The sequence below is a fragment of the Typopeltis vanoorti genome, chromosome 23 (assembly GCF_054136105.1).
Source record: "Typopeltis vanoorti isolate ZY-2024b chromosome 23, IOZ_Tvanoo_1.0, whole genome shotgun sequence".
Taxonomy (NCBI): domain Eukaryota; kingdom Metazoa; phylum Arthropoda; class Arachnida; order Uropygi; family Thelyphonidae; genus Typopeltis; species Typopeltis vanoorti.
Window position 1 is genome coordinate 35,604,022 of NC_143571.1, and position 15,319 is coordinate 35,619,340.

General features: G+C 36.5%; 1 protein-coding gene across 1 annotated transcript in view; it reads right to left on the reverse strand.

The window, feature by feature from the left end:
• Window positions 1–362: 362 nt before the first annotated feature.
• mgl (low-density lipoprotein receptor-related protein megalin) overlaps window positions 363–15,319 on the reverse strand; it is an 890,817-nt gene continuing 875,860 nt past the window's right edge. The window contains exon 79 of the mRNA XM_090412774.1: window positions 363–2,820. Coding sequence (XP_090268900.1) covers window positions 2,482–2,820 — 339 coding nt within the window. The 3' untranslated portion in view covers window positions 363–2,481. The remainder of the gene's footprint in view (window positions 2,821–15,319) is intronic.

Sequence of the window (15,319 nt, forward strand, 5' to 3'; positions counted from 1 at the left end):
TCAGATTAGTAATTAAATTTCAGGAAATTCATTAGTTATAAATGAATATAAATCAACTTTTAAACATGGACAAAAGGCATTAGCATCACTTAAATTCTTGAGGTATGAATTCTTCACATGTACTGTATTTATCTGCAATCTATTTATATATACAGTTCATGATGATTTTAACATTTTTAAGATACCATTTAGTTCAATGTTTATTTTTCTAGAAATATTTTCTATTCTGCTCATGTTATTAATGACACTTAATCCTTCAAACTTTTTTCTTTTCTTTTCTTTTTTCTTTAATATTCACACTTAAATAAGGAATGAAAACAGAACTATTTAGAAGAAATATTATTGACAAACACTTAACAAACTCATTTTTTAAATAAAACTATTCATCTAAATTGGGAATACATTACTACAAAATATACAGCTGTTCAGATACCGCACTGAATATTTATGTCACATTTATATATTTTCTTAGATTAAATTGTATGAAGAATATAATTAAATTACATGTTAAATTTGTAACATTTTTTTTCAGTGAAAAATGCAGAAAAGCATTTTATAGACACTACTGCTCACATAATGAATTATCACATATCATGATTTATTTTATGAAACAGGACATGCAAAATCCTTTCATGATTTACAGCATTTCATGTAATGTTCTACACACTGTAACATTATGAAAAATTACAAATTTTGAAACATGGCAATCAAATTATAAATTTTACTTGTTTCTCCCTCTTCACAAATGAGTACAAATCTGTTTATTTAACAACAACATACCTTTAATAGAAAAATTATTTATAACATAGTCATTGTCAAACCCAGTTCTTAGGAATGATACTACCACAAAAAAAAAAAAGAAAAAAAAAAGTATAAAACCATCACAGATCACATCACATTATCTTATGTATTCTTCATTGTGCATTGATAAAAATGGACGGCATTATTAGTGCACATTAGTAATAGAGCTTTTTTTTTTTTTTTTATCTTACAAGATAAATCTTTCTGAGCACAAGAAGTGCTCACTTTAAATCTACTTTGGAATAATTACTAAATGAATTATGGTCATTTATATAATGGCACACTTGAACTTATCATGCTGTACAATATTACTCAAGAATCTTTAATTATTAACAATACAAGACTACTTACTTAAAGTATCTAAATATCCGTCGCTCTTGAATGTAGCTGCCTACAATATGTATCTAAAAACTATCTTAAATTTTTTTTTTATAACTCTTGGTTGTAAAAATATTTATAGGCTATTTAAAATCACAGTAAATTAAAGAGTTAAGTGGATATTGTAAAATATATAACAAAAATAATTTGGAATCTGTATATATGCCTGAGCAGCTGCATACATTATGCCACAATTAACTTAAACACACACACACACACATACACTCACAGATATATACAAACATGATCATGTATATGTGTGTGTGCATGTGCATGCATGTATGTGTGTGTGCATATGTATGCATGTATATCTATTCTATATATATAAAAAGATAAGCCGAAATTTGAAATGTTTTTGTCGCGTTTTTTGTCTCTTCATTGTTTTGAAACGTCGAACAATGTGTTTGCCTTCATGAGACAAACACATTGTTGTCTCATGTCTCGAGTCATCAGAATTGAAGGAGAACCGGCTTACCAGCCCGGAACTTGGGGGGGGGGGCGGCGCCAGGGAGGCAGAGCACCCCCTAGTGTGTGTGCGTGTGTGTGTATATATATATATATATATACGTATGTATGTATGTATGTATATACAAATTTATTAGACAAAAGGAGATTATTATTCTGACAAAGAAAAAGCATGATTCTGAGAGGCCTGCCCAGCAGTCAAAATCCTCCAAACACATGACCGTTGTTTATAATGCATGATCACAACTCTTAAATTCTAACCTGGTTTTATGTGTTAGTAAAAACCTGTCTAAAAATATTTATATTTCCTATACAAGAAGCCATTTATTATTCTTACTAGAAAAGGTAAGGAAATTTATCATCACTAATAAGACAGGGTTATTCATTGCTTTAGGTGGAATGATACCTGTAATAATAATAATAATAACAACAAATCTATTATCTGAAATTGCATTACATTACAGTTATGATCATGCATATTTCATAAATACATGATAAACTGAAGGGCATTCCATTAAATCCCTGTCCAGTTCAATAGTTCATGAAAATGACTTGACTTATGCATTTAAGATTATAAACCATTCTTTTATCAGCTGGAAACAAAAATGATTTCTCTTCAAATAGTCTCTTAAAATATAGAAGCAAATTTTAATTTTAAAACAATAATAATATATATATATATTTTCTCTATATGAAACCACTTGAGGATTTGCAGCATTCCTAGTCACACTTTTTTCTTTCCTCGACACCAATATGGAGAGTGAAACTAACTTTCATTATGGAGAGATGCAATGCTACTGAGATTCAGTGATGTGGAAGAGCACAAAAGAGAGGCACTTAACATTCTGATTTATCTTCTTCTACTAGTTGTTGTGTATCTTTGTCAGTATCTACAGATGTAGGATCTAGAGCAGTTTGTCGAAGCTGTACATGAAGAGGTGACCTATGAACAACACTGGATGGTGCAAGAACTGCTGATAAAGGTGGTTTTCCATTGCCTTCAGAATGATATACTATTTTCTTATCAAGAACATCTGAAGGAACTTCATATAACCCACCATCCTTTCCTGTTGTGTTGATTGTAACATCTGTTCCTCCAATAACATCATACATGGGATTGCTAAAATCGGTAGGCTTATTTACATCACCCAAGTTGAACTCTACATCTAATGGTTCCTAAAATTCACCAAATACAAATAAGAAAATAATTAATAATAAAAAGTTATTTATAGCAAAGTAAACAATATAAAATAATTTTTATATAATAATATACAAGTTTATATTTACTGTATGTACATGCAGAGATTCAAAGGGGAAAAGATGTGTAATAATTACCCTTTCAAGCAGCTATAATTAACCTTACATTAACCCGCTCTCTGATTTCATTCACCTCTAAGCAGGAAATCCTAGAACAACCAAATGAAAGGTTGGATAGGAAGCTCAGTCAATGCAGAGGAGAGAAGGAAGACCTAGGACTAATGGTAGAAAACATGAAGGCAATGCAAAGCCAATGGCAGTAGCTAGCGCCTTGATCAGCATAGATTAATCTCAATTGCATTAGGAATAAGAAATGCTGTAAAATCCATACCAAAAGCCAACTTGGAGACCTTATGGTGGTGGTACCATGACAAAACTAAGCTGGCTGTTGATGGGTATTAATGTTAAGCAGTTTAAGAAGATGTATGCTAACTGTATAAATAAGGGTTAGTTAATTTCAGTTGTGTATAATATGTTCTTGGATCTTTTGGAGATGCCCAGATAAAAATAATAATGCAATGCATAAATTAAAAAAAATCACTAGAAGCAGAAATGAATTATCAACACAACAGTGGAAAAAAAAAACATGCAGGATTTGAGTCAACCTAGTTGGCAAAGTAGCTAACATACCTGCTCTCCAACAGGCTGTGGGCATGAATGTTTGTGATTGTTTTTAGGTGAGAGATGAATTTTATCACCAGAGCATGGTTGCCAAATTATGTAAAAATAAACAAAAAATAATGATAAAAACCCTTAGCCTATTTACAGTATTTAATACACTATAGGTATACAACTTTGAGTGCAAGTCATATAAAAAAAGGAAAAAATAATATAAAGTGATCATCCCATGCTCTAGACATGGGATGATCACTTTATAGTAAAAATGGAAGTTAAGCACAGTAAAGAGATCAAAAATCCCTACCAAATATTAAGAAACATAAATAAAGAGATAAAAGTCTTCAAATAATCAAAGACAAAATTTAGTCAACTCCTAAAACTTAGCTTAATAAGATAATAAAGAAATTAAGAACTTCAATAATCAAGCAATACATCACTAGTAAATTAGGGAAATATCATGTAGACATGGGCATGCCAGTAGTGTCCGGCACCTGTGTGCAAAACTTTAGTTGGCGCCCCTATACCCAGTAGCATGCCAGTAGTGTCCAGCACCTGTGTGCAAAACTTTAGTTGGTGCCCCCCCCTCCAATAAAAAAATCACTTTAAAAAAAACGTTTTTTTAAAGTATTTCCTCCTCTTTGGCACCTTTACTATCCTGGCGCCTGTGTGCTTCGCACACATTGCTCATATGGCCGGCACACCCCTGCCTTAGAAATGGAATGAATATAGACCAGGGTTATCTGAAGAGGACTGTAAATATATCACCATGTATTTTGAAGGAATGTGCCAGGGAGCTGACTTCTGCCTTGACAGATTTGTTTAATATGAGTCTTGCACTGAGTGGAAGGAATGCAAAATTGTGCTGCTTTAAAAGGGAGGTGACAGAACGCAAGCATCCAATTATAGGCCTATCTGTGTGTTACTTACTTACTGTGGTCAAAGTGTTGGAGAGGTTGGTGAGAACCAGGATATAGAATTGGGTGAACTGATGGGCAGCATAGATTTGCTCAAGGGAGGTCATGCTTTAGTTATCTACTTACTTACTTATTACACGATTTCATTGGGCGAAGGAGATGGATACAGTAGTATACGAGGGTTGTCTGAAAAGTTCTCGGCCTCGACCATACATGGCAAAACTATTGGTAAGGGTTTTTTTTCTAAGTTGGTACATCTGTCATAAGCATCCGTGTGAAATTGCAAGTAATTCTATCAAGTAGTTTGTTTTATAGTTGTCTGAAACAAAAGTGTCATCTGTATCCTTTGAAATGGATAAAATTGAGTATCGTGGGGTTATAAAATTCTTTGTAAAAGAAGGATTAACCAAAAGAAATTCATTCGAAGTTCATAAAAGTTTATGGGCACTCTTCTCCTTCGTTTTCAACAATTAAGAAATGGGCTGCTGAGTTTGAATACGGCTGTACCAGCCTTGAAGATGATCCACGTGAAGGATGTTCTGGTGTTGAGCAAGCATGGCACCCATCTTTTGCAAAGCTTTTTCATTTGAAATTCTTCATGCAAAATATATCCTACACGTTCTTTTGAAATGCCTATAGTCTCAGCAATTTCAAACACTTTGACTCACAAGTGCACGATATGGTATTGGATGACTGGCAAGTCAAAGTGTTTGAAATTGCTGAGACTATAGGCATTTCAAAAGAACGTGTAGGATATATTTTGCATGAAGAATTTCAAATGAAAAAGCTTTGCGAAAGATGGGTGCCATGCTTGCTCATAGCATATCAAAAACGCGCTTGCATGAAAATCTCTGAATAGTGCTTGGAGCATTTTAACAAGAATAAAACGGATTTTGTGCATTGATTTATTACTATGGATGAGACTTGGATTCACCATTACACACCAGAATCCAAACAGCAGTCAAACATTGGACAGAAGCCACTTGTTCAGTGCCAAAGAAGACCCAAAGTTGGTCCAATCAGCAGGAAATGTCATGGCATCGGTATTTTGGGATGCTAAAGGCATTTTGTTTATTAATTATCTTGAAAAGGGTAAAACAATAACTGGGGAATATTATTCCGATCTTTTAACCAGACTAGGCGAAAAAATTCGTGAGAAAAAACTCAGTTTACAGAAGAAAAATGCATCTTTCATCAGGACAATGTATCTGCCTACAAAGGTGTTTCGGCAATGGGAAAATTAAGGGATCTGCACTATTGTTGATGTATGTATGAATTGTTGGAACATTCACCCTATTCCCCAGATTTGGCTCCCTCTGACTTCTATCTCTTCCCAAAACTAAAACTCTTCCTTGTTTGTCAGCGTTTTTGTTTGAATCAAGAGGTGATTGCAGTTGTAGAGGGGTATTTTTCAGATCTTACCGAGAACTGCTACGGGGATGGGATGATGGCGCTGGAACATCGCTGGAATAAATGCATTAGTCTTAAGGGAGATTATGTTGAAAAATAAAAATAATTTTGAAATTATAAATTCGTTGTTTCATTGTTAGGCCAAGATCTTTTCAGACCACCCTCGTACTTAGATTTTGCAAAGACTTTTGAAAGATTCCTGCCTGATAAGTCAATAGTCAAACTAGAGCAGATAGGGTTGGATATTACACATGTGCAATGGATCGGAGATTGACTATCTGATAGGTATCATCAAGTTGTTTATGGGGGAGCAAAATCCTGGAAGAGAAAATTCACTAGTGGTGTGCTTCAGGTGTCTGTTTTAGAACCATTACTGTTTAACCTATATGTTAATGATATTGGAAAAAATTTAGATGGGAATATTCGGTTGTTTGAGATGATGCAAAGTTGGGATGAACTATGAACAGTAGAGCATATGTTGTGGCCTTACAAGAAGACTTGAATAGACCTGAATGAGGATGACAGCTCAATGTAGCAAAATGTAAGATTTTAAAATTATTATTATTATGTGACACCTCCAGGGAGACTAAAGACTCATTGAGGGAGAGTGTGCCAACAACATCGAATGATTGCACCCCTTCCAACTACTAACCGCTCTGAAACTTAACTTTTTGTGTGAGCCATTAGTAGCACAGGCTCTACCAATCAACCAACCTTTGCTGGCAAAAAATGCCTTCCCGGTAGGGAATCGAACCCCTGGAGACCAGGGTTCGATTTGGGAAACAAAGATGCAATGTAGAATTTATGCTTGGTGGTTATATATTTTTGGAGGTGAAGGAAATAAGAGATCTTGGGATGATGGTGGATAAGGATCCTAGATTAGAGGACACATTGCCAAAATTGTGAGGATAACACAATGAATTCTGGGAATGATGCGGAGGGCACTGACTTATAGAAGCAAGGAGATTCTTGTTCCATTGTATAAGGCTCTGATTAAGCCACACACATGGGGTACTGTCACAGATTTGGTCACCTGGTTTTCCAAAGGACGAAGAGGTAGTTTCTGATCTCTGGAATGTTGAATATAGGGGAAGTTTGATAAGATGCAATTTACAGAGTCTAGTGGATAGGAGTAAGAGGGTTGATATATTATAGAGACATACAAGTTAGTAAGAGTTGTTATAGGATCAATTGAAGAGGTTTTTCATAAAATGGTGGTAGATCAGGGGAGAAAAAGTGGTCATCTGTGGAAGTTGTATAAAGAGGGGGTGAACAATGGAGTGAAAAGCAGGTTTTTTTCATGCCGACTTGTGAATGATTGGAATGCCTTGTCAGAGAGTGTGGTGTCTGCAGAAAATTTGAATGTGTTTAAGAGTGTTTAAGGCATGGGATGATGAGCTGTGTGTATGGCAAAGAGACCTCCTAAATGAGTCTTTGACTCCATGGGGATCTTAGGGTAATAATAATAATATACATGTGACAATGAGTAAGTGAAACAATTCAAACTGTAAGGGACAAAAGATTTTAAAGTCCTAAATAAAAGTAATCACAATGGGGATGAAGAGGGTAAGATGTTTTTTTTTTGCATGGAGGATGATTGAACCATGGAATACATTGTGTGATGGATTTTGCGTTTTCTGGGATGGGCCATAAATGAAGAGTCGTGCCTTCAAAGAGGTCCTGAATCATAACTGAATCATAATAATTGTGAATTACAAAGACAAATAAGTCTCACCATTACAAGGAGGTCTATTGCTGTGGTTATTTCAACTTTGGTGATATAGGCTGGAAAGAGGAGAAAGCATGCTATGGAAGAGAAGATTTGTTTACAAGAACACCAGACCTAGAAACAGAATCTGAGAATCTGCCTTTAAACAAGGTGACTGTTATACTTCTAACTGGTCTTCTTCTTCTCTCTTCCATCATCTATGTGGATGATGATGAGGCCGAATGAACTCTTTCCACTTCTGTTTGTCCCCGGGAGAGTCGGAACAATTCTGTCCAGTTTGGTGTTGGTTGTTGTGATTTGGTTTTCAGGTCCTCGTTTATTTTGTCTATCCATCTAATTCTGGGCCATCCTTTGGATCTTTTACCTTCCTGGAAGTTTTGCAGTTTTGACTTCAAAAGTTACAATGCACCTGAATGCTTTGACTTTATTCAAAGAGGTATATGTGGCAGTATATGGCACATAATTATTCAACAGAAGGTAACTTGAAGGTAACTCACTCTGGAATGAGAAACTGCATGGCTGAGGAATCCACAGTACATAAGAAGAAATAAGAGGGTGCCTGAAGGACTACAATGCATTAGACTGCATCCCCATAGTTAGGAAAAAAAAAACATATATGAATTAAATGGATGAATAGTATTTTAAAGCAAGAACTGTTGGAAATTGCAGATTCAATACAGAGAAAAGAATGATCTCCAGTCATAGGAGAGTGGCAGCAATGGTAGGGAAGGCAAAACTGCATTATGAAAACAAGTTAGTAAGAGAGGCCAAACGAAATGAAGAGGGAAAATTTTATTAGTATGTAGCAAGTGAAAGGAATCACTTTAATAAAGTTCATAATAGTGCTTCTCAGTATAAACCATGCCAAAGGAACAAAAAAAAAATAAATAATTTCTTCAGTTACTAATATTTTGCTGAATTTCAAACCGGCATCTTCAGAGCACAAATGACAACTGTGTCTAATTGAGTGTTGTGTGTTCTACCACAGAAATCAATTATATTATTCTCAGCTGTTACTGATAATGCTCTTTGGTTGGAAATACCTGGGTTTGAATAATGCCTAGGATGCAAAGAATAAGGGCTTTTCAACTGAAGGTAGTAAGATGGTCTCATAGTAACTTAAGGGCAGTACAGCTGTCTTCTATTAAATCCTATGTGAAGGAGCATTTTACAGTATATCCTTTGCTCTCTAAAGTCTTCATATGGCTAGCTCCCACCCAAGGTGATCTCTTCATTATAATTATTGTTATTATCCCAAGACCTCATGGAGTCAAAGACTCATCTGGGAGGTTCTTTTATCGACACACAACTCATCATACCATGCCTTGAACACATTCAAACTCCTTGCAGACACCACTCCCTCAGGCAAGGCATTCCAATCAATTACAACTCTGCATGAAAAAAAACCTGCCCCTCACTCCCCTACTCACACCTTCTTTATACAGTTTCCAGGGATGGCCTCTGGTTCTTCCCTGATCTCCCACTATTTTCTGTAGAACTTCTCCAGCATTGATCCTATAACAATCCCTTACCAACCTGTAGGTCTCTATCATATCTCCCCCTCTTCCTCCTGTCCACCATGCTCTTCAAATTACATCTTCTCAATCATTCCTCATACTCGACATTCCAGAGGTCAGAAACTATCTTAGTCAATCGCCTTTGGACCCTTTCCAACATCTCTTCATCCTTCTGAAAACCAGGTGACCAAATCTGGGCAGAATAGTCCATGTGTGGCCTAATCAAGAATCTCCCTACTTCTACATGTCAGTGTCCTCTGCATCATTACCAGAGGCCTTTGTGTCGTCTTCACAATTTTGGCTATGGGTCCCCTAAATTTCAGATCCTTATCCACTATCACCCCCAGATCTCTTATTTCCTCCACCTCCAACAATATATCCTCACCAAGTATAAATTCTGCATCCCATCTTTGTTTTCCAAATTTTAAAACCTTACATTTTGCAACATTGAACTCACATCTTCATTTCCATGCCCAATCACTCAATTTATTCAAGTCTTCTTGTAAGGCCACAACATCTTCACTACTCTATATGGTTCGTCCCAACTTCGCATCATCTGCAAACAACTGAATATCAACTTGTATATCGTTAATATACAAGTTAAACAGTAATGGCCCCAAAACAGACCCCTGAGGCACTCTACTAGTGACTTTCCTTTTCTTGGATATTGCTCCCCCATACACAACTTGTTGATACGAATCAGAAAGCCAGTCTCCAATCCAATGCACTAATCTAATATCCAACCCCATCTGCTCTAATTTGACTATCAATTTATCATGAGGAACTCTATCAAAAGCCTTTGCGAAATCTAAGTATATTACTGTGTATCCTTCTCTTCTGTCCAAGGAAGCAGTCACTTTATTGTAATAAGTGAGTGGATTACTAAAACATGACCTCTCTTTAGCAAATCCATGCTGTCCATCAAAGATAATACCATTGTTGTCAACCCAATTCTGGATCCTTGTTCTCACAAGCTTCTCCAACAACTTAACCACAACACCTGACACACAGATAGGCTTATAGTTTGATGCTTGAGTTCGATCACCTCCTTTATGAAGTGGCACAATCGTGCCCTCCTACCACTCCTTAGGGACTTGACCGAGTGCAAGACTCGTATTAATAAAATATGACAAGACAGGTGTCAACTCCCTGGCACATTCCTTCAGAATACATGGTGATATATTATCAAGTCCCACAGCCTTATTAACATCTGGTTTACTCAACTCTTCCTACACCTCTTGCTCACTTATAGTCAGTCTCTCCTCCCCATCATCTACTGCTCTCAATCTCTCCATGAAGTCACATTCACAAAATTGAAAGACCTTCATGAATTGCTCATTAAGTATCTCCACCACACATTCTGCAACACCTGTCTTTATACAATTTTCTCCTATCAATGTCATTCTTCCAAAATCATTCTTTCTTTTGCTGGCTATATGTCGAAAGAACTCCTTAGGATTTTTTTTGGGCTTTGTTAGCTAACTGCTGTTCATACCTCTCTTTAGCTACCCTCACCAAGTCACCCTCCTTGCCTGGTCTTTGTAGACCTCATGGAATTGGTTATTTCCAGTTCTCTTATGCAGCCTTCCACATTACCCTCTTTCTCTGTATCGCATGCTTAATCTCTTTATTCATCCATCTCATACCTACCTTATTTAACTTTCTCACCCTTGGAATACACTTAGACATTGCATCCACTAGATAATTTTTGAAAATCTCCCAAGCTGCATTGATCTCTTTCCAGCTAACTTCTCATTCCATGCTACACCTGCAAGCTGTCTCCTGAGCTCTTCATAATCACCCTCCCTTGTAGTTCCACGTATACCCTTTTCTCACAGAGGTCCTCACACTGCTGGCAACCACCCAGGTAATCACCTCACAGTCACTCTCACCAATTGGTGGATGATTTGACACCTCATTTATAATTACATCCTCTGATGAGATGACCAAATCGAAGATCCTCAATCCTCGCATGCCCTCTGTTACATACAGTCTGAGGTAGTTGCCACTCAAAAACTCAAGAAACTCATTTTCTTTACCTCCAGTTGCCATCTCATCATCCCAGTCTATATTGCCATAATTAAAATCATCCTTTTCTTATTTGCTGGGCTAATTTCATTATACATTTCATTATCACCACCATCCACATTACCTGGTCTATAACAACATCCAACCAAGTATTTGATTCCATTCACCTCTATCTCACACCATACTGCCCCAAAACCACTGACACTATTTCTCTCTTGCATCTCTACTTTGTATGGACATAACTCTTTCTCTATCATCATTAGCACTCCCCCTCCCTTTTTACCCCTTCTATCTTCACGAAACACATCATACCCTTCCATCTCTGTTCCTGTCAGGATGTTGTCCTCTTCCAACCATGTCTCACTTATTCCGACAATCTTTGGGTGAACAGACACAATTAATGCAACCATTTCATCTGCCTTGTTTCTTATACTTCTAGCATTTGTATACAAACACAACAGCTCATTTCTGGATCTACAACTAGTTCCACTGATACCACTCACTTGATGTGATCTCTCCATGCTCGACTGGGGCCATTTCCCTTTCTGCTTATTCATTTTAAAACCCTTTTCAATTCCAACTGGTTCCTCTTGATCCCAGGTCATCCCATTTCACTTCCTGTCTACACATGCACTCACCTCCTCTCGGAGCATCTACCTTTCTCACGCTGTGTACCCCTGTCCACCCTGAGCCTCCCCATTTCCCTAATCCTCTTGCACACCCATTCTGTCATTTTCTATACTCATACCACTCACTTCCTCATTCATAACCACCTCTTCAATCTCTCCTGCTCTTTCAGATCACTTCCCGCTTGATCTGATTCATTCTCTCTACTCATTTCTCTACCTTCCAGCAGCAGTCTCTCCAAGCGACTCACACCATAACCACTCAAATGCAGTCCATCGCTCCCATAAAGTTCACTTCTTCCTTCAAACTCATTCCACACATTAACAAGCTGTATTCCCATCTCCTCACACATTTCAGCCAGCATAGCATTCATAATCCTTGCTCTCTGCCTCATCTCAGCACATGGTCATTCTAATTGAAATTTCACTCACAATAACATTTACTAATGAAATGATCAAAATCCAAGATTCATGATCTTTGAGTGTGCTCTTTGTCACATATACTGCCTAAGGCAGTACATGAAAAAATTTAGAAATTCATTTTGTTTGCTACTAGATGTCATCTCTTCATTGCAATCTATACTATATTAACATAATAAAAATTGCCCTTCTTGTGTTTTTGCTTGTAAGGTGAATTTTCGTATACAATTCCTTGAAATCCAAGTCTGTAAGTAATATCTGCCGGCATTATTACTATAAGTAATAATGCAGGCCTGGTTGGCTGAGTGGTTAGCATATTTACTCTCCAGTCAAAAGGCGGCAGGTTCAAATCCTGCCATGAACATGGATGTTTGTGGTTGTCTGTGAAAATACTAGTGGTGGTAGATGGGGGGCTGGTGTAGATTAGGGATGCACAGACCGCGGCCCCTCCGTTGATTTGCTGGTGGCCAGCCTCACCGTGTATTATTTTAACTTTAACAAGTTACACGATAGGTAATTTTTAAAAATGGTACATGCACAAAGCAAAGTAGCTGTGACGTAACGATTGCCTGTCTACTTACGATAATCGGTTAGTAATAATGTTAACAAATTTTATAATTCGTCTATTTGTCATATGAGTATTTTGTTTTCGTAAGTGCGGTTGTTACAATTAATTATCACCCCTAGGAAACAGTAAAAAATAAATTCTACAATGGATAAAGCAGGGCCAAGTAGGAAACGCAAACTACAGGATGAAAAACGGCAATTTCAGGACAGCTGGACCAAAAAATATGGTTTTGTGCAGTCATTTAATCATATCGTGTGCTTGATTTGCAAAAGTGCTGTAGCCATACTAAAAGAACACTATGAACGTCTGCATTCTACATTTTCAAATCTACCCAAAGAACTATGTAAACAAAAGATTTCATTTTTGAAACGAGAATTGACAGGTCAGCAAGTGATGTTTACAAAACCTATTCAAGATTTGGAAATCGCAACAGAAATAAGTTTTTAAATATCTCGCCTTATAGCAAAAAGGTGCCGACCATTTACAGACGGAGATTTCATTAAAGATTGCTTTGAGATAGTTGCTAAAAAAATTTGTCCTGAATCAGCCAAAAATGTAGAGAAAATTCAGTTAAACAGGATGAATGTGCAAAGAAGAATTACTGCAATGTCGGAAAATGTAAAGGACCAATTTTTCATTAGCTATTGATGAATCAACTGACATTACTTCCACAGCCCAGTTGTTAATATTTGCACGTGGAATAATGCAAGAGTTTGAGGTAAGTGAGGAGCTGATCGGAATGAGTTCATTGTCAGATCAAACGAAAGGTAATGACATGTTCACTGGGCTTTTGAAACAGTGTTCCAAAATTGATTTAGATCTGACAAAATTATCAGGTATCATGACTGATGGAGCTCCTTCCATGATAGGAGCTAATTCTGGATTGGTAACATTATTGAAACAGCATTTGGGATGGCATGACAATGAGGTGATACAATTGCACTGTATAATCCACCAGGAGAGCTTGTGCCCTAAGAAACTTGGATTTGAACATATCATAAAAGTTGTGGTATCAACGATTAATTTTATAAAATCCTGTGGCCTTAATCACCGAATTTACAGACGGAGCTGATCGGAATGTTATAGTGTCTTCAAGAAACTTCAAGTTTCTTGAAGACACTGAAAGTGAATATGGTGACTTAATTTTTGACACAGAAGTGAGATGGCTAAGTCGTGGACAAACATTGGAGTTCCTAAATTTAATTGATGAAATTGAAATCTTCATGACTGAAAAAAACAAAAACGTCCCTGACATAAAAAATCCAGATTGGTTATGTGACTTAGCCTTTCTGGTTGACATTACTAATCATTTAAATACGCGACTTCAGGGCAAAGACCAATTGGTTACTCAACTTTACGGTCACATTTTGTCTTTTCAGTGCAAGTTAAATCTATTTCAAATCCAACTGAAGTCAAGGAATTACATCCATTTTCCTAATTATAAGAAAGTTTCTGAAAAGTTCAATGTCAACTTCAAAACTGTGTATGTTGAAAAGATTGATAACTTGATATCAGCCTTCAAGGATCGGTTTTCTGATTTTAAAAAAGTGAAACCGTTGATAGATTTATTTAGCAATCCTTTTGCCATCTTGCCCGAAAATGCACCCGAATCAGCACAGCTTGAACTCATCGACATTCAAACCGATGAGAGCCTGTGAAATAAATTTAACGAAGGCAATTTATTAAACTTCTATCATTGTGTCGATAAAAACAATTATACATGATTGCTAGATAATGCATTAAAATGTGCAAGCCTCTTTGGCTCAACATATATTTGTGAATAAACTTTTTCAGTCATGAATATTAACAAATCGAAAAATAGGAACCGCTTGACTGATAAAAATTTAGAATCAATTTTGTGGTTGGCTACTACAAAACTCGAACCAAATATCGAAACAATTGTCAAATCAATGCAATGTCATGCATCAAATTAAATTCACTTACTTTTTATTACCTTTTTTGTAACAATTATGATAGGTATAAATAAAATAAACAATATATGGTAGATGACTTTCAAGTTTTTTTTGGCGGCCCTCCCATAAGTAACAGTGGAACTATGCGGCCCTTGGCCTTAACAAGTTTGTGCATCCCTGATGTAGATAACGAAGGTAGTTGCGGTTGGTGGAGATGAAGAGTTGTAGAGTATTTGCCCTCCCTCGATGAGTCTTGGACTCCCTGGAGGGGTTATGTAATAATAATAATAATGATAATAATAATCTAACTCAATTTATCTTATTCTATCCACTTCAGCTTTAGGCAGTAATGCCCCCAAACTACTGTCACTATTTCAGTCTTGTATTTCTCCACATTATGCAGGCACAATTGCTCTGACATCCCCCCCCCCTTTTTTTTAACAGTATTCTTTCTTGTTCTTCCTGTTCCTATGAACGCCTGTCAGGACAGAAACTCAAGCAAAGCAACAATTTGATTCCCTTATTTCTGATACTCTTGGTATTTGTAACCCACACAGTAACTCATATATGGGTCTACAATTAGTTCTAACTATTCCACTTCTCAACTGTAATGTCTCCACACCTGACTTTAGACCCTCTTCTTTCTTATCATCTATTCTGTAATTTTCCTCACAC